Here is a 20,959-nt window from a genome sequence, read left to right as displayed (position 1 = left end):
CAACTTCAAGTTTTGCTTTTTGGAACTCTGAACAATGTTTTTTCCTCCAAATATTTTTGATCCACAGTTGGTTGAATCCATAGATTCAGAACCCATGGATATGGAGGGCTGACTATATTTGAGTTTGAACTATATCTTTTTGCTGTGAAGGAGATGACTGAAAACACTGAATAGGGTCTGCTAAGTAGATGGCAGTAATGAATCGACATTAACTTCCTGGTACAGATGGCTGAATTTTGCTTATACAGACAAATATCCTTGTTTGTAGGGAAAGTATTTGGTGGGCAATGGGACTACAAAAACCACTAAATTACTCTCAAATGTTCTTGAATTATACTTCTAATTTTTCTGTAAGACTGTAAATATTTCCAAAAAATACATTTAAAAAATTTTTAGGTTGTATAGGCTTGAATGATCTGCCCAAACTCTACTTTTTCCCCCAAAGCCCTACTATTTTTAGTGCATAATTTTGCCGAACATTAGGTTTTAAAGGAACACACATATATTATAACAGAAACACAAGAGTGTGTTAGTGAAAAATAAAATCCTGTGTATGGAAAAGGATCACTAGCAGAAAGGTCTTGAAATTTTAACACTAGAATATTTGGAAGGGAAAAGCCAACAAGAGAGCTGGAAAAGGTTAAAGAAGCCACCCCAAAGGTGGAATAAGATTAAAGAGAGAAGGGAAGAGAGAAAAGGTAAAATTAGATCTAGTGGATTCACCATCACACTTAGATATTTCAAAGACACACAAAATGCAAAATGCTGGTGAGAAAACTATCAAAGAACACAAATCTCTCTCAACTGAGGAAATCTCCAGGCCCACAGATGATGCACCACAAAACAGACCTAACTCTAAGGCACATCATAATATTTCAAAATTAAGGATAAAACCAAAACTTCCAGAAATGAAGGTCACATGCAAAGGAACAGAAACCAAGAGGACTTTGGTCTTCTCATCAGCAATGCCACCAGCTAGAAGGAATATATTTTCAAACCTAGGATTCTATACACAAACCATTAATCAAATGTGATAGTTTGCCTACATTCAGATAAAAAATACCTCAAAAAAAAGTATGTGGAAAGAATAAGTGATAGGTGTACAATCAGGAAAATAAAAGGGAAATTATTAAATCCAGGATGAAAGTTGTCAGTAATCTAGAGAACTACATTTCACACAATCTTGGAAATGTAAATGCTGAATCTGGATTTAAGCAAATACCGGGAGGATGTGGGGGTATGTAGCAGTTAAGTTTTCATCTACACAGTAGAAAATCAGTATGTATCTATAAGTAACAAAGAAATAGCCGTTATGAGGGCACTCCAGACATAATGGTACATATATATACAAAAGTAAAAGCGAGAAGCTGAAAGTGGTTGTTCCTAAGGAATAAAAAAGGAACAATACCGCAGATGACACATAACCCACATTATAGTCCAGGTATAGGCAAACATTTTCTGTAAAGGGCCAGGGAAATTAAGTAGTTTAGGCTTGTGAGCCATATGGCCTCTGCCACAACTCCTGAGCTGTGCTGTTTTAAGACAAAAGCAGTCATGTAGACAGAATGTAAACAAATGAGCCTGGTTTTGATCATGGACACTAAAATTTAAACTTCACATAATTTTCATGTATCACAATATTCTTCTTCTAGATTTTTTTTTGTAGCCACTTAAGAATATAGCTCTTGGGATGCAGAAAAACAAGCAGTGGGCTTGATGTGGCTTGTGGGCTGTCATCTGTGACTCTTGTTGTAGTCTATACCAAAAAGCACGGTCCATTTAGAAATAGAATTTGCTAATATATTCCTTTATTGCCCAGCAAGTACTTGATCATCATTTAAAAATTCTTACCTGGCGGCATAAGTTTCATAAGTACTCTTGCTCCATCTCTAAGCGGTGGCATATTTAGGCTGCTACCTAAGTCTGCAACTTGCCAAAGAAAAGAGATGTATCTGGGATGCAGTGACATTATCTAGAATATAAAATACACAAAATAATTACCTGTAAATTATTTACTCCCATTAGAAAAGCCCCCCTAAGTAAGTTTCTCTGTGTTAATCCCTTTACTTTTACTTATGCCGTTTCTACTCTTTGAAATAGTCTGACTTTCCCATCTTTTAATCCTTACAAATCCTTAATAGTGCAGATTAAATACATCATCCAAGTCACTTCCAGTCACTTTTTTGTGATAGCTCCTCTCCTGTTCTATTAAAGCATTTCTCTCTTATATACAATTTAGACTCTGGACATAATAAAAGGCTGCCATGCCCACTATCAAATTCTTAATCCAATTGTCATAGAGAGCCAAATCCTCCTGACACTGGAGTGGCTGCTGTTATTGTAACCATCAAAATTTCTGTGGGGAGGGGCGAAAAGAGAACTTAAAAAGGGAATAGTCATTGTTTCTTCGGCTATATGTTACTGACAATCTGATAAAGATTACAGGTATTTTCCTACATAGTTCTTGTTTTCATTTATTTATATTTTTAGAGATGGGATCTCACTCTGTTGACCAGGCTAGAGCATAATGGCACAATCACAGCTCACTGCAGCCTAGAACTCCTGGGCTCAAGCAATCCTCCTGCCTCACAGCCTCCCAAGTAGCTGGAATTACAGGTGTGAGCCACCATGCCCAGCTCATATATAGTTCTAAAAGAACGACCCGTTTTGTGGCATAAATTTTTAAAAGTGATACAGCTGACTCTTGAACAACACAAGTTTGAACTGTACAGGTCCACTTATATGCAGACTTTTCCCCAACCAAATGTGGAATAGAAAATTCAGTATTTCCAGGAAGCAAAACCCAAGTATATGGAAGGCTACTGGTTGCACAGGGTCATCTGCAAGATTTTGGGTACACGCAGAGGTCCTGGAACCAATTCTCCACATATATGAGGGATGACTGTATTCTTCTAAATTTATACATCCAAGTGTTATAATTAAGCTCTAATTGGTTCATGTTATGTAAAAGTAACAATACTATACCTATGGGGAAATAATGTTTTAAATTCCAACTGTGTTACAATTACCTTTTAGAGGGATCCATTCTGAAGTTGGTGGTTAACTGTATAGTTACTATCTTGTCTCATTAAACTGTAAGCTCCTCAAGAAAAGAAAGAACTACTCTATATACTTTATTCTCAAAAACCCTAGCATAATACCTTACATACAGTAGTTCAAAACTGTATCTACTTACCACTCCAGGCAAACAGCTTTCCACTTCTGGATTGGGACCATCACTGTAATGATTACCATGGTTTCCAGGAGATCCAGTGGAGGAATCAGAAGAGCTATCAGGGCTTGAAGGCATATTGGAACTTATTTGTGTAAGTTTGGCTGTAATAAGCTGAAAATGATATACTATGTTAGTATCAAAAACAAGGAAAAATACTTACACAAAACACAAAACTTAGTGATATACCAAGCAAAAAATCCAAAAGACTACATGCTATACTTTAATGCTGTAACTCTAACACCTAACACAGAGTCCCAAACATAACAAATGCTCAATTAGTATTTACTGATTAAATGATAGTCTGGTTTGATTTTACTGAAAAATTTGTTAACTATACATACATACCGATTTATCTTTTAAGTTTAATTGTCCAATCAACTTTCTATCATCTGCAGGATCTATCAGCTCACCGCCCACAAAGAGCTCAATTTTTGTGTGGGCTACGTTGGCTTTAATACGATTGAGAATACATCGTCGTACTGAACCAATTGTATCATTTGTATGAGACCATACCTCCAAGTCATCAACCTGTCTGCCCTGGTTTGGAAATCGAACTACAAAAGAGAGGTGTTTACCACGGAATGCTCTAGGGGGAAAAAGAAAGACATCATCATATTCAGCAGACTGAAATTTTGTTGCTAAGAAAATAATGCTAGGGATTTAACATTGAATATTTTCTTATTAAATAAGAGGATGTGAATTAAAGATACTTAATATAGCTTGAGAATCCCTTATATGAAATGTCTGGGACCAGATGAATTTTGGATTTCTTGGATTAGGGATACTCAACCTGCATTATTTTCAGTATCTTGAAAATAAGGCCAGGCACGGTGCCTCATGCCGGTAATCCCAGCACTTCGGGAGGCCAAGGCAGGTGGATCATCTGAGGTCAGTAGTTCGAGATCAGCCTTGCCAACATGGTGAAACTCCCTCTACTAAAAATACAGAAAATAAGCCAGATTTGATGGTGGGCGCCTGTAATCCCAGCTACTTGGGAGGCTGAGGCTGGAGAATCGCTTGAACCTGGGAGGCACAGGTTGCAGTGATCCGAGATCGCACCACTGCACTCCAGCCTGGGCAACAAGAGTGAAATGCAAAAGAAAAAAAAATATTGCTCCTTTTAACTACAAATATAAATAATATTTAAAAATATAATCATATTCTATTATTGTTAGTCTTATATCTACGGTTGCAGAAAATAGGGTGTCTACTGAAAAGAAATTAAAACAAAGATTTAATGCTTATTTCTATGCTGTAAAAGCCCAACTCATTAAGACTATTTTTAAAAGTAAAAGGTAGGCTGGACGCAGTGGCTCATGCCTGTAATCCTACTACTTTGGGAGGCCAAGGAAAGAAGATCCCTTAAGCCCAGGGGTTCAAGACCAGCCTGGACAACATAAGTAGACTCTGTATTAATAAAAAAAAAAAAAAAAATCAAAAAAAGAAGGTAGAGCTTACCTTTTACATTTTGTTAAAAGCATCAACAAAAATGCCACAAATGCACTTTTCTGGAAAAAAGCCTTCGTATCAAAATTCACTCCAAAATGCTATTTATATTGGTATAGTATCTTTTTTTTTAAAGTAAAATATAAAATAAAAATCATATTCAAGAAGCAACTGTATATAATTTCATGGTTAATAAAACTCTTTAAAAAAAATGATGGCACTGACTATACAAAACATCCCAAAACTATCAACACCATTTGAAAATATTTGTTATACTGCCATGCAAGGCAGCTTTTAAGAGTTCTTTACAGGCCAGGCACTGAAGCTCACGCCTATAATCCCAGCACTTTGGGAGGCCAAAGCAGGAGGATTTCCTTGAGCGTAGGAGTTTGAAACCAGCCTGGGCAATGTGGTGAGACCCCACCTCCACAAAAAAAATTAGTCAGGTGTGGTAGCCTGTGCTATAGCCCCAAAAACCTGGGAGGCTGAGGTGGGAAGGTCACTTGAGTCCAGGAGGTTGAGGCTGCAGTGAGCCATGATCACACCCTGGCATTCCAGCCTGGGTGACAGAGTAAGATCTTGTCTCAAAATAAACAAATAAACAAAAACACTTCAACTGCAAAATATCACTGCAACACTTAATGAGCAATAATGTCAAAGACAAAAGAAAACTAGAAAACAACTTGAGTAAGAATGCCTCACCCAAAAAAACCAAAACAAAACCAGATGGGAGAGTGGGGGAGGTTATTAAAAAAAATTATATGAAATGAAAATGTTTTTAATGGGCAAAGACAACAATTTTCAAACAATAAAAATTTCTGCTCTCCTTTTACCAAATGGCTAGGAAAACATCAAACAATTAAGAATTAGCACCAATAGATTAGTGGTTCACAAACCTTGACATAGGGAGAATTGTTCTTTCCTCATGATAATCACTGTCACATTCATTTATATATTCCCTTAAAACAGTTAATACTCGAACCATTCGAACAGCTTCCTGTCTTGCACAATTAACACTGTCTTTGTCACCATCCAAAACACACAACGTGTCATAGGACGCCTTCAGACGATCAAAACAAGACTGAATGAAGTCTTCATGGATCACCACCTACAAATATCGGGCCAAATAAACACAGTTAAAGTTGCTTTAAAACGTAAAAATCAAACATTAATCCAATTAAAGATGGCAATGGCTAATTTAATCATAGTACTCAACAAGTCATATTTAAGTAGAGAATCCATATAATAATAAAATGTATGTTTATTAAAAGGAAGCTAGCATTACATAAGTTAACAAATATAAATCAGCCAAAAGTGAACTTCAGGATTAGGTGTTAGCATCAAAATGAATTCACAAAGACTTTCTTTGCCATTTCAACATGTAATAAATAGTTATATTAAAAATAACCCAATCACTTCAAGACAATTATCAAGGCAAGATTCATTTAGATAGTATTTTTTCTCTTTTGTATAAAAGAAATGTGGGCTGAAATAATTATATACGGAAGTTTTAATGCACATCAATCCTCACCTGATTGACTTGTAGTCTTGGACCAAGGTTTGTGTATATCTCTTTGAGGAGATCTATAGCTCTGCTGGCAATATCATCATTACTCTGAATCACGACCTGGTTTCAAAATGATAAAAGTATTCACCCCTTTCAACATATATTTTTTGGGGCATTTAAATTCAAACCATATCCTCAGTTATCTTAAATACACTATTCAATTATTTAATGGTAAGTTGACTTTGATAATCAAGTAAAATTAAGTGAGAAGCACACACCAAAAGAAAGGATAATAAATGCAAAATGAAAGTCTCTGAAAAAAGTAATTTGCTTAAGAATGAAAGGTACATTTTTGTAAAAATAAAATATGCTTTGACCACTATTATTTAACCCTATAATTTAGTATCTTGATAACCAAGTCAGACACTCAAGAAGAAATTCAAATTAGTTGACAGGAAATAAGAGATTACATGAAACACAGTTTAGCATAAAGGACTACTCTACCCCCTGTTTCTATAAATCTTTATCACTTATCTAATTACATTAGTGGTTTCCAAACTATGTTCAGAACCTTAGAGGACTTTGAGGAAGTCTTTCAGTGTTGGCCCCTATAAAAGGGTTGGGGAGGGGAAAAGGGGGTAAGCATGGGGAGACCAAGTAAGAAAACATATTTTTCTTGTTCAATTCAGTATACATTTTGTAGAGTGGTGCAAATTTTGATTTTTAAGATGTGTTTCTGCTGTTAAAACAATGTTGAAAACCACATACTTAATGAAAAGCTTTTAAATACTCAAATGCCACAGTAAACATCTTTATCTATGGTTTGTAGGAAAAAATTTCAGACATCCAAACAACAATATAAACTGCTGTATAACAGGTCAGACTTTTAAAGACAGGAATAATATACTAGTACTATAAAAACAGAAAGATTAGCCTTAAAAAGACAGTATTTTATTCCCCCAGGGTATTTAAAAATATCACAAGGTAAACAGTGCCAATAAAGCATATACTCATAATCTATACTAAACACAAATCCTCTCTTCTGTCCTCTATTTTAGCGTTAAACATTGAAGAGGAGGAAACAGATCGACACTGAATGAAAAATTGGGAAGGAACAATATCCACAGGAGAGGAATGGAAGATTTGTATGTTTAGTGCACATCTATGGAATACACAGATACTAAGCTAAGACAAAAGGAACATCAATGGCAGGAGGAGGGAGAGGAAGAGAGAAGAAAAAGCCCACTGACAAGTGATATAATAATAAAAATGAACAATTACTAACTACACCAAATTCCTGAGACAAACATTACAGTAAAATACACAATTTATATGAGAAATTATAATTCCTTATGTATATGAAAAAGTACATCAGACACTGTTTACAGAGTTCCTACTTTTGACTTACCCTCCAAAGGTAATCTAATCCTATTAACTCCAAGTCATCCATCATATAGGCTCTCCTTTTTGCTACTAGTTTTCCTTCTCGACAATTCACAGCTTTGAAGAATCGCTCAAAACACTTCATTCCATTTTCAGTTAACAGAGAAGGATCAAGCTGAAGCACATTACTTTCAAAGAAGTCCTTATTAATATCAGGATCTAAGTCTGGTTCATCCCCCATCAATTTGGAATACCACTTAAAACAGGCTTCACGATCACAAAGGTAAACTGCATTCTCAGCTAAGCATTTCCATATTTGTTTTGCCTGAGGAGCACATAGCCACAGTTGGCCATCCTTCAATAAAAATCTTGAAAAAACATAAAAAATTGGCAATTAGATTTATGTAATTTTTATCCTGAAAGGCAACCTATATTATCTATAAAATACATTTATCACCATTATATTTTAACTATAGATAAAAATATATTCATTTTCAAAATAGCCTATTTTTCTACTTTTATCTGGTACTAAAAAAAATCCCCACTAGATATTAATTCAACAAGCACACACTGAACACCCACTTTGTGCCTGAAATGCAGCTAGCTGAATTATGAATAAAAGATTCATTCCCTGAACTTTTAACCATTTAGTCTTTGAAACCAGACTTTTGGAAAGAAGGACGTTTAGTAGCTTGAGTTAAAAATGAAAGACTTTGGCTGGGCACAGTAACTCATGCCTGTAATGACAGCACTTTGGGAGGCTGAGGTGGGCGGATCACCTGAGGTCAGGAGTTCGTGACCAGCCTGGTCAACATGGCAAAACCCCATCTCAACTAAAAATATAAAAATTAGCTGGGTGTGGTGGCTCGTGTCTGTAGTCCCAGCTACTGGGGAAACTGAGGCATGAGAATCAATTGAACCTGGGAGGTGGAGGTAGCAGTGAGCCAAGACTGTGCCACTGCACTACAGCCTGGGTGAGACCCTGTCAAGAAAGACAGAAGGAAAGACAGAAAGAAAGTCAGAAAGAAAGACAGAAAGACAAAGAAAAAGAAAAATGAAGAGAGAGAGAGAGAGAAAGAAAGAAAAGAAAGAAAGAAAGAAAGAGAAAGAAAAAAGAAAAGAAAAGAAAAGAAAAAAGAAAAGAAAAGAAAGAAAGAAAAAGGAAGGAAGGAAGGAAGGAAGGAGAGAAAGAAAGAGACTTAGCATCCTGCTTATATGGCATCATTGAAAAATGAGGTATTCAATTAAGTAACTTTCACAAATAACTAATCCATCAATATTTATGAGTTAAAACTGCTTACATTTTCAAAGCTTTTCCATTTTTTTGTTTTATTCTAAAGATGGCATAAACCCTTCTTCAAATGAAAATCCCAGTTGGAATCTGATACATACATATATATATATATATATATATATATATATAAAGTATAGCTGCTCCAGTTGCCGGGAGAGGAAAAAGAAAGGAAAAAAATCGGGAAACTTTCTACTGCTTGTTCAGAAATCTTCAAGGAACTTAACTCAGAAGCCCTAAAGCTCCTATGTAAGTTTGAAAAACTACTGGGGTAATAGGAAGAGCACAGACTTAAGTAAAAGAGACCTAGTTGAGTAGTGCAATTCCATCATATACTGGCTGTGAGATTTCAAACAAGCTACCTTAAGCCACTGGAATCCTGGGTTTCTTATTGATCAAATGGGAGTAACACTTGTTACACACAGCAGGCATTAAAGTCAGGTTCCTCTCCCTTGAGTGAGTTGCTATAGCTCACATACAGAGGTACTAACAGAGTAGAAACTACAATAGTTCCTCGGATTCCAAACTTTAAAATGGCAAAAGGGCTTGAAACCACTTTTCTGTTCTAATAAACCTAAGGGACATATAACACATGCCAATCAGTAACGACTGCTTACTATGGCAGTAACTCTCAATGTGGGGAGGCAAGTCCTTCTATCCAGGTGGTTAAAAACAAAACACACAGAAAAAAAAAAAAATTCACTTTAAACCAGTGCCAAATTTCTTAAAATTTGGTAGAGGTTTTTCCTAAAATTAAAATCATTATATAGCTACTTAAAATTTTCTCCATAAATAAGCACAGAGTTCAATAAATAGAAATCCATAATTAACACAGCCCAGGACAAAACTCCCCAGAATGTTATTAAAATAAATGGGGCCAGGCGCGGTTGCTCACACCTGTAATACCAGCACTTTGGGGGACCGAGGCGGGAAGATCATGAGGTCAAGAGATAGAAACCATCCTGGCCAACATGGTGAAATCCCGTCTCTACTAAAAACACAAAAATTAGCTGGGCGTGGTGGCGTGCGCCTATAGTCCCAGCTACTCAGGAGGCCGAGGCAAGAGAATCGCTTGTACCTGGGAGGCGGAGGTTGCAGTGAGCTGAGATCTCACCACTGAACTCCGGCCTGGTGACAGAGCGAGACTCTGTCTCAAAAAAATAAAATAAATAAAATAGACTTCATGAAGCAGTGATAATCTGGGCATTTCTGTTAGCACACTTGTAATCTAAACAAGCTCTTTTGCTACATGTGGTTTTTTGAATTCAAAAGAAACCTCTCATAATTTTTTTTTTTTTTTTTGAGACAGGGTCTGGAGGGCAGTGGTGTATTCACAGCTCACTGCAACCTCTGCCTCCCAGGTTCAAGTGATCCTCCTACCCCAGCCTCCTGAGTACCTACCTGGGACTACAAGTGAACACCACCATGCCTGGCTGATTTTTGTATTTTTTTTAGAGATGGGATTTCACCATGCTGCCCAGGCTGGTCTTGAACTCCTGGGCTCAAACCATCCGCTTGCCTTGGCCTCCCCAAGTGTTGGGATTACAGGTGTGAGCCACCGTACCTGACCATCAAAATTTGTAACAAAGGCACTCTGCACATCTGTAAGTGTATGATCACCAAAAGCTAAATATTGCAGAGCAAATCCAGCCCTATACTACTTTTTATCTTAATAAACCTTTTCCCTAAAGCCAATCAGAAATGATATTATCAACACATGACTTTAGATTGCCTGTCAGCCACTGTTAGAATAAACAAGGCACCAGAGGACTCCAACCACTCTTTTGAGGTGCTGGTCTAGCAGCCTTTTGCCCCCGTTTCCTTAGTGTCTATGATATCATTAAGTCACTATAGTCCTCCTTCTGGTTGTATCAAAATACGAGACTCTGTCCTTTAAAAATAAACATTATTTCCAGCATAAACAGGTATGAAGAACAGAAGTCAACTCTAAAGGTTAAAATGTGTTCTCTTAAAATACTGCAACGAAGTTAAAACTCAGCGAATCATTTTAAAGTATTTAGTAACAAATAAAGGGAAATGTCTTATATGACTTGGGAAAAGGCCACCCAACAAAGACCAAGCTATATAGTCTATTCATTCTGTATCCCTTAACGAGAGCAACATTAATTGTATAAAACAAACCGAAGGAAGTTAAGCCGTTCTTGAACTTCTTGAACATGACTGTATCTACTTCCCAGCCTCACAGTTTGTGGGTCATAATCTTCATGGTCTGCAAATTAAGAAAAACATCACGCATTATACACATGGATAACCCAAATCACTGCTGACTTCAACCAAAGAAATTAGATCAGTTAAAATGCCATTAATCCTTTATCATTAAGAGGCAACCTGGGCCGGGCACGGTGGCTCAAGCCTGTAATCCCAGCACTTTGGGAGGCCGAGACGGGCGGATAACAAGGTCAGGAGATCGAGACCATCCTGGCTAACACAGTGAAACCCCGTCTCTACTAAAAAATACAAAAAACTAGCCGGGCGAGGTGGCGGGCGCCTGTAGTCCCAACTACTCGGGAGGCTGAGGCAGGAGAACAGCGTAAACCCGGGAGGCGGAGCTTGCAGTGAGCCTGGGCGACAGAGCGAGACTCCGTCTCAAAAAAAAAAAAAAAAAAAAAAAAAGAGGCAACCTAAATTCTACCAATTGGTGGTTTCTATCCATCTCCTGTTTTCCCTACAAAAATACTTTCCTGTTATATAACCAAAAGAAAATAATCTGTTAAATGTGCTATCAAAAATAATTATTCAGCAACACCCTTTCATGCAACCTTCACACACAATGAAGCAATTCATGATTGCAGCCTAAGACCGACCTAAGTGGTCTATAAACTCTTGATGTGTTATAAAGATGGGACATTCATAATGTCTGGAAACATATTTGGTTTTGATGCTTTGGTAAAGAAAAAAGCCCCACATATTACGACCAACTACTTTCTAATTCCACACATACTGGAATATGCAAACAGGCATAAACACTGTCTACTTCCATGAATATATATTTCATATATATAAGGATAAGGAAGACTAAATTTTTTTCTTCAGGCCGGGTGCAGTGGCTCATGCCTGTAATCCCAGCATTTGAGAGGCCGAGGCGGGTGGATCACAAGGTCAGGAGATCGAGACCATCCTGGCTAACACGATGAAACCCCGTCTCTACTAAAAACACAAAAAAATCAGCCGGGTGTTGTGGCGGGTGCCTGTAGTCCCAGCTACTGGGGAGGCTGAGGAAGGAGAATAGCGTGAACCTGGGAGGCAGAGTTTGCAGTAAGCTGAGATCCCACCATTGCACTCCAGCCTGGGCGACAGAGCGAGACTCTGTCTCAAAAAAAAAAAAAAAAAAAAAATTTTTTTTTCTTCAATTTCTTACCTGTTATACTGAAAGGTGTTTTCATGAAGAAAAAATTATTTTGATGTAAAAATAAATATTACTAATTTACACCTAAGAAATGAGGGTAACACAAGATGGTACTCTACATGACCAACTTATACAATCATCACCATTACCATGTTAATGTCCAGAATGTGTCATTTTCCTTCAGCATTAATTGCTGTATTTCCATATCAGATCCCAGACCCTTGGTATGTGCAAGCTATTGTTAAAGAGTCTATGTGAGCTCCTTTGGAAATCAGTAATCAAAGTCTTCAAGATACTGATATTTCTTCTTTGAATAAACTCTTGATGTGTTATAAAGATGGGACATTCATAATGTCTGGAAACATATTTGGTTTTGATGCTTTGGTAAAGAAAAAAGCCCCACATATTACGACCAACTACTTTCTAATTCCACACATACTGGAATATGCAAACAGGCATAAACACTGTCTACTTCCATGAATATATATTTCATCAGACATTGGGACTTAAAGGACTACTTCAAGAGGTTTTCTTAAGAAACTGGAAAAAAAATCAAGTTTTAGCTCATGCCTGTAATTCCAGCAATTAGGGAAGCCCAGGCAGTAGTATTGCTTCAGGCCAGGAGTTCGAGACCAGCCTGGGGAACACAGCAAGATCCGGTCTCAAAAAAAAAAAAAAAAGAGCCAGGTGTGGTGGCTGAAGTGAGAGGATGGCTTGAGCCCAAGAGTTCGAGGCTACAATGAGCTATGATTGTACCACTGTACGCCAGCCTGGGCAATATCAAGACCTTGCTTCTTAAAAAAGCGAGGCATCGTGGCTCACACCTGTAATCCTAGCACTTTGGGATGGCAAGGTGGGTGGATTATCTGAGGTCAGGAGTTCAAGACCAGCTTGGCCAACATGGTGAAATCCCATCTCTACTAAAAATAAAAAAATTAGTCGGGCATGGTGGCAGGTGCCTGTAATCCCAGCTGCTCCGGGGGCTGAGGCAGGAGAATTGCTTGAACTCGGGAGGCGGAGGTTGCAGTGAGCCAAGATTGTGCCACTGCACTCCAGCCTGGGTGACAGACGAGACTCCGTCGCAAAAAACAAGAAAAAGCAAGAATTCTCTTATACTCTTTACCTGTATTCACCGTTGACATCTTCCTCCATTTGCTTCATTAGTTGCCACACATATAAAAAATACACACATACATGTGTGTGCATAATCTTTCTAAACTATTGGAGAATTGGACGTATGTCTTTTTACCCTTAAATACATCAATGAGTATTTCCAAATAACAAGAAAACTACACTAGTAAAATACTATTATCATCTAACCCAGGGTTTCCATTATTGACGTTTGGCCAGGTAATCTTCATTGTGCAGGACTGTTCTGTCTAGGACTATACTATAGGTTACTTAGTAACATTCTAGGCTTCTACTCACCCCTCAACCCCAGTTTAAGACAGCTCCAGACATCGTCAAATAGCCACCTCCACTCCCCCTCGGAGAAGCACTGATTTAATTCATGGTCCATATTCGAGTTTCATCAATTTTCCCAATAATGTCCTTTTACATCTTTTCTACAAAGTCCAAGATTGTATTTGGTTCTCATGACTTTTTATTTTTTAATCTGCAGAATTAATCATCCTTTGTGTTCTCTGACCTTTTTGAAAACTGGAAGCCAATTTTGTTGAAATGTCACTCAATTTGGGCTTCCAGGCCACTTCCTCATAATTAGATCAGTCTAAGCATTGTGGCCAGTAACACAGAAGGGAGGCAGGTTTTTCTGCTGTAAAGGTACTACTTTTCTCTTTGTAATTAATAAGTAATTTGTGGAGAGAGACTTTGAGACTATGTAACTTATTTTGTTAAACTTTTATCCACTAGTTTTAGCAAACAACCCACTTTCCTTTTTTTGTTTAGGTGTTAGCACTTTACTTATGAAGAACTGGGACCCTGCACAAAGGGTAGAACTTTGGAAGCATTCAACTGATAGCTAATCAGTAAAAGTCAAGAAATAAGATGCCTTTATGCTAAATAGGAATGAAGAGGCCCTCTTACTAAAGAGAAGCTTCCAAGCTGTCAAGCCATACACACACACACACACACACAACTGGTAGTTTTGTAGTAAATACTCAGTTCAAAACAAATACCTGGACTTGTTAGCTAGCAGTCAAATGAGGAGGATAATCCATTTTTGACTCATATTGTCTAGGTGGCAAGTAGCCCACTGAAAACAGCAGGAAGAATTAGATGAGACTAAATTATTCAGGTGTCTATGAAAATAGGTAGGAAGAGGTGGTGAATCATGGCTGAGACTAACATAAATTGGTTCTTGTCATCATAAACAGCAAGTTTTCTAGGGTCCATTTTAGAACTTATATTAAAAGTTCATTTAAAAAAAAATCTTGATTCATAAAGTACCATAAAATCCATCCATTTAAATACAATTCAATTTTTTTAGTAGAGTTGTATAATCACCATCACAATCTAAGTCTACAACACTTTTCTCACCCCAAGAAGAAACCCTGTACAAATCACCCCCACCCCTTGTTCTTGCTGCTTAAGTCTGAGGCATTTCATATAAAAATGGAATCATGGCTGAGCACAGTGGCTCATGCCTGTAATCCCAGCACCTTTGTGAGGCTGAGGTGGGCTGATCATCTGAGGTCAGGAGTTTGAGACCAGCCTGGCCAACATGGCAAAACCCTGTTTCTACTTAAAAAAAAAAAAAATTAGCCAGGCATGGCGGCATGTGCCTATAATCCCACGTACTCAGGAGATTAAGGCACGAGAATCACTTGAATTCAGGAGGTGGAGGTTGCAGTGAGCCGAGTTGGTGCCACTGTACTCCAGCCTGGGCGACACAGCGAGACTTCATCTCAAAAAAAAACAAAACAAAACAAAAAAAATAATGCAATATGTGCTATTTTCTGATGGCCTTTTACCCACTTAGCATGATGTTTTCAAAGTTCATTCATGTTGTACAGATTTATGTATACATTTCACTTGGGTATGTAACTGGGAATGGGTAATATGGTAAATTCTACGATTAACATTTTGCAAGGTGGCTGTGCCACTCTACAATCCCACAAGGACTATATGAACGCTCCAATTTCTCCATAGCCTCATCAATATTTACTGTTGTTTTTTTGCAACCCTAGTAGGTATGAAGTAGCATTATCTCACTGTGGTTCTGATTTTCATTCCCCTAATAACTAATAATACTAAGCATCTTTTCAAGTGCTCATTGGTCATTTGTATACCTTCTTTGCAGAAATTTCTATTCAGATCCTTTGCATCCATTTCTTAATTGGGTTGTCTACTTCTTTTTCTCGCCTAGTTACCCTGGCTAACTCCTCAAGCAGAACGTTAAATAGAAGTGATTGGAGTGGACATCTTTTGTCTCATTCTTGTTCCTAAGGGGAAAGCAACCAGTCTTTTACCATTAATTAGTATGATGTTAGCTGTGGGTTTTTTGGGATACTTTTGATCAGGTAGAGGAAGTTTCCTTCTATTCCTAGTTTGAGCCTTTTTATATTGAAAAGAGGTTGGACAAATGCTTTTTCTGCATCTATTAAGGTGATATGTGGTTTTAGTAGTTTCACTATTGTTGGAGTATTCCACAGATGTCTGTCAGGTCTGTAGCCTGTTAGAAACGGGGCGGCACAGCAGGAGGTAAACCCACCCCCACCCTCCCCCTATCCGTGGAAAAAGTGTCTTCCACAAAACCAGTCCCTAGTGCCAAAAAGGTTGGGGACCGCTGGTTTATAGTATTCAAGTATTTTTTTCCTGCAAATTTGGAACACTCTGTCTGATGTCACTTGTTTTGGGCCTAATTACTTCCTTTAGGATGTCTTGTAAGCCAAGTCTTAGAGCAAAAAGTTCTCTCAGTCTTTGTTTATCTGGGAATATCTTTAGCTTGCCTTCAGATTTTAAAGATTGTGCTGCTGAATGTAAAATTCTTGGTTGTCAGGTCTGTCCCCCAACCCCAGCACTTTGAGTATGTTGTCCTATTGCCTTCTGGCCTCAATGTTTCTGATGAGAAGTCAGCTGTTAATTTTTATTGGGGTTTCCTTGTGCAGGAAGACTCATTTTTCTCTTACTACCTTCCAACTGTTCTGACTACAATGTGTCTCAGTCTGGGGCTCTCTGCATTTACCGTATTTGCAATTCTTTAAGCTTCTTGTCTTTCATCAAATTTGGGATGCTTTCAGTGACTATGTCTCTTTCTGTCACTCTCATTCATCTGGTATTTCCATTACAATTAATATTGGTCCCCTTCATGGCACGCAATATTTCCTTGAGATTCTGTTCACTTTTCCTGTTCTTCAGATTGCATAATTTCTACTAATCTATCTTCAAGTTCACTGATTAATTCTTCTGCCAGTTCAAATCTATTGTTTAGCCCCCTTACGAATATTTCATTTTGGTTATTATACTTTTCAAGTACAAAATTTCTACATGATTTTTAAAATAAAAAATAATTTCTTTTTACTATCCTCTAATTTAGACATTGTCATTAATACTTTAAAAAATTCTTTAGACATAGTTTTCTTCAGTTCTAGAGCATATTTGTAATTCAAGTCTTTGCTGTCAAGTGTGTCTGCAAAGCCCTCCATGTGGCCTCCTTCAAAGGCAGTCTCTGTGTCAGTCTACAGGTCACATCTTCCCATTTGTTTGCATGCCTCAATTTTTGTCATCAAAATCTGGATATGTTAGATATACAACCACAACCTGAATACTGATCTCCCTTCCCCTACCCATTTGCTTGCTTGTTTAGTGACTGGGCTATGACTATGGGAAATAGACTATAGTCTATTTCCCTCACAGTGCACAGTTTCCGACAGCTCTGTCCAGATGTTTTCCTCCTTCTTTTAATCCTTTAGCCTGCCTACCTAGGAGTTGCCCCTGGGTCAGTATAAGCCCCTTACTGGCCAAACGCTGTGCTTAAGCCTCCTTGACTAGTAGATTTTTACCCTTTACCACTGGATGTCTGTGTGGCTTGGAGGCTGCTATCACACGACTCAAAAAGTTTATGTTTTTGTCCTATGTTCATTCAGAGACGAGTAACTTGCATGTTCCCTTCTCAATCACTCCAACAAGGATGCAGTCTTGCTGCAAGGATGCAATGATATATACACAGTCTTCCAGACTGCCAGAGATACATGTAATTTTCACATCTGGCTTCCTAAAGAGTTGCCCCTGAGTCAGGGTAGCTTATTATTCACCCAGTGCTCTGTTTGGTCAGAGCTGTATTTAAGTCCACTGTACCGGTGAGGCTTTCACCCTTTGCTGATGGATCGACATGAAGCTTGGGGAATGTTTTCTTTTTCTTTTTTTTGAGACGGAGTCTCACTCTGTTGCCCAGGCTAGAGTGCAGTGGCCGGATCTCAGCTCACTGCAAGCTCTGCCTCCCGGGTTTACGCCATTCTACTGCCTCAGCCTCCCGAGCAGCTGGGACTACAGGCGCCCGCCACCTCGCCCGGCTAGTTTTTCGTATTTTTAGTAGAGACGGGGTTTCACCATGTTAGCTAGGATGGTCTCGATCTCCTGACCTTGTGATCCGCCCGTCTCGGCCTCCCAAAATGCTGGGATTACAGGCTTGAGCCACGGCGCCCAGCCCGGGGAATGTTTTCAATTTGTCCCATGTCCAGTTCTGACGGTTTCTGCTTAGGTGCACCTAATGCATACATGTAGCATTCCTGACCCCCAGGGTTGACTGTGATCACAAGAGGGCTTGTCTTGGCTATCTCTTTATCTAGATCTTTCTGTTAAACTTCTGGTTGCTCATCCTGTGACTTGCTGATACCAGTACAAGGGAGCCACAAGCACTTTCTTAATTCTTCATCACCCAAATCTCCATTTGTGATAATACCCTTAGGCATGCACGGCATGGTCTGGTCCAAAGAAAGTTGGTCTCTTCAAGCACAACTGCTGAGCACAGCATCCTCACATCTTATCTTTCCATCTGGACAGAACATCTATGCTACTGTTCAGGAGATAAAAGGAGGACAGCAGCTAACTTCTCCCAAAATGATATCCCTGCTTTAAGAGCAGGTGCTGGTGTTGGGGGTGTGGGATCAAACTATGATTTTCTCAGATTGCACTCCCTGACATATAATTTCCACCCTGTGAGCAAGCTAAGTTGGGGATAATCAGAGCCCCAGTATTCTCAGTCTGTCATGCCTTAAGTAAAACATTTATCCTACAAGTAGGCACTGAGTGAGGTAAGAGAGTCTCAGTTTTCTAGGATATGACTGCCTGGAACAGAGCTTCTGTCACATAGGGCTGAAAAGGATCAGAAATGCCAGTAGCCTGCACCTCATGTGGTCAAACTATAGCCCTAAACCGGCAGCCGTGGGGAGAGGGAGCCCCTGCTTCTTAGTCATACCTGCCTGGAGTAGAGTTTCCACACAAGAAAGCTGGATCTGAACATGGGAGAACAGAACAAGTTGTGGCTCAAATGCTACAGACTCTTACTGTTTTGCAGATTTAACAGATTTTCTTGAGTGTTTTCCCATTTGCTATACTCCCTTAGGACAATTTTCAGGTACTCTAAATGACTATTTTTAATATTTATCTCCAGTTAAATGGTTGTTTTGTTAAGGCCTGCTGAACATTTTATACTCTGCCATTCCAGATATGAAAATCCTCACCCCCTTGGGTTTATTTTCATCATATACTCTACATTTGTTAGTTGGCATTTTTGTTTACATGAGTATTTTCATATTTTCATTACTAATTTTGACCTAATTATGGCCAGTGAAAGCCAACTCCTGTGTCCTTTTGACATGTCAACATGTAAGAAAAGTTGAACACTTTACTTTCTGGAATAGGATGGGCAAGGATCATGTTGTACTTTCCCTGTTCCAGGCCTGAAAACAGTTGTTTCTCCAGGAAGGTATAAATTGTTCACAAAATGGATAATATTTAATTATTTTTAAACCACACAGAAGCCACACTGACTAACAGTACTTCATGGTTCATGTGTAGGAATGAGTCAGAAGTGAGAAAATCTAGCACAGGATCTGCATCCTAACATAGCACTGCTGGTGAATGACACTCATAAAGAAATCCTTTTGTGTGGAAAATGTTCCTAAAAACTGTTACTGTTGGATGGAAAAGACTGGGAAGAAGTAACAGAAGGTGGCAGTCCTAAGTAAACAGAGTGCAATAATCTGACCTACAGTGAAGTTGGGTCGTCCAACTCTATCCAGAAACAAGAAAAAATGGCAAATTAAACTTTCAATAAGTACTGAAGTCAGTAGAATGACTATTCTACCAATGAGTTAAAACTTGAGTGAAAACTAAAAGGTGCTTTATACTTTATTGTATGCATATGAACAACTTTTAAAGAATAATTTAAGTAAGCACCAGTGTATGAAAGCACTTGTAGTGAGAACCTAAGTAAATACTGTAGAGAATTTTACTAAGTTCATTCTTTTATCTAAATAATGTTTATAGGGGGTAAAATCAGCTAATCATGCTTACTGAGGAAATGTTTTTCCCTCAAAGCTAAAGATGCTAGTGAAGATAAAAGACAGGCAGGACAAACCATTGGTAAAATGGTTATCAGAAATTGAGAATATCAGTGAACTGTGGAAGCCTGATGTTATTATGCCAAGTAACCTAATGCCTCATACCTAATGGGATTCATCTATCACTTTTAGTATAGAGGCAAAAACCATAGTTTACTTTAGAATTGCAAATTTAGAAATGTTACTGGATGATGCTACCACAGAAGTGATTTAACGTTGTAAAAAGTTTAATAGAAGAATTTTACTAGTGTTAAAAATTATTTCCCCCCACCCCCATATTTAAGTATCTCCAGACTCATCAGTATTAATCAAGAGTAGTGTAATAAATTGGAAGAAGAAAAGGTACCAAGGTTAGGAGAAAGAAAAGGTATGATGTTAAAATTCAGAGGGGAATTTACTATGTGCCAGACATTATTCTAGCATGAATAACCTGCCCACAGTCATACAGCTAATATGTTTGGGTCATGTTTCAGACCTAGGCAACCTGACTATGCAGACTCACATCTCTCAGTCTGTAGATATACAGACAACATAAGGAGGAAAAACTGAAGAATGTAATCATTCCTGTGACAACGAAGTTGAGATGAGGCAGTAACTCAAGTAGAATTGTACTACAATGTAGCAGAAAAAACCCTAGTGAGACAGTAGGGTTCCTGACCTCTGACAATGAAATTAACCACCACATGCAAATGAAGTAAATAAAAATCAGCATTAAAGCACATATGGATTATATGGCTCTACTCTGGGGGAAGGCCCTCCTTGGCAACCATGAGGGCTTTGTACCACCAGGAAGAGATTATAATCATAATATACTAAACCCTACTACACATAAACCTCTTCTTTATCACTGATTTTGAGTACCTTTGGTATAGAACATAAATCACATGGCTGTATTGTCTTGATCGTTCTATTATACTGCTTAGAAGGAACCTAGGACTGAAATGCTAAGATCACTGTCTGTTGCTCATCAGCTGCCTAACACTTAGATTGCTTGTCTAGCTCTATAATCTATTGGCCCCGAGGGGATAAATGGAAGAACAAAGAGTCAACACTATCACCAGGAGTATCAGAAGAGTTGCTTAATTTTTATGTTTATCTGAATTTCATTGGGAAATGTACATAAGTATTAAGCAAAAATCTGGTAATTCATAAGCACCAGGGGATTTTATTCAATAATGTCAAAAGTCTACTCCTCAAATAATGA

The 20,959-nt window shown here is 38.2% G+C and overlaps 1 protein-coding gene across 5 annotated transcripts in view; it reads right to left on the bottom strand.

Annotated features, from left to right (window-relative positions):
- Positions 1 to 20,959, bottom strand: part of USP9X (ubiquitin specific peptidase 9 X-linked) — a 150,008-nt gene that overhangs the window by 57,813 nt on the left and 71,236 nt on the right. For all 5 annotated transcript variants that reach the window (XM_030933583.1, XM_030933581.1, XM_030933585.1 and 2 more), the window contains exons 15-21: positions 11,005 to 11,092; positions 7,597 to 7,939; positions 6,213 to 6,308; positions 5,578 to 5,789; positions 3,581 to 3,821; positions 3,197 to 3,346; positions 1,852 to 1,972 (exon numbers count right to left, since the gene is read on the bottom strand). In XM_030933583.1, the coding sequence (XP_030789443.1) occupies positions 1,852 to 1,972; positions 3,197 to 3,346; positions 3,581 to 3,821; positions 5,578 to 5,789; positions 6,213 to 6,308; positions 7,597 to 7,939; positions 11,005 to 11,092 (1,251 nt within the window). The remainder of the gene's footprint in view (positions 1 to 1,851; positions 1,973 to 3,196; positions 3,347 to 3,580; positions 3,822 to 5,577; positions 5,790 to 6,212; positions 6,309 to 7,596; positions 7,940 to 11,004; positions 11,093 to 20,959) is intronic.

Source organism: Rhinopithecus roxellana, chromosome 7 (assembly GCF_007565055.1).
Source record: "Rhinopithecus roxellana isolate Shanxi Qingling chromosome 7, ASM756505v1, whole genome shotgun sequence".
In the NCBI taxonomy this organism is placed as follows: domain Eukaryota; kingdom Metazoa; phylum Chordata; class Mammalia; order Primates; family Cercopithecidae; genus Rhinopithecus; species Rhinopithecus roxellana.
The sequence above is the reverse complement of the archived record's forward strand: the minus strand, read 5'-3'. Positions and strand labels throughout refer to the sequence as shown.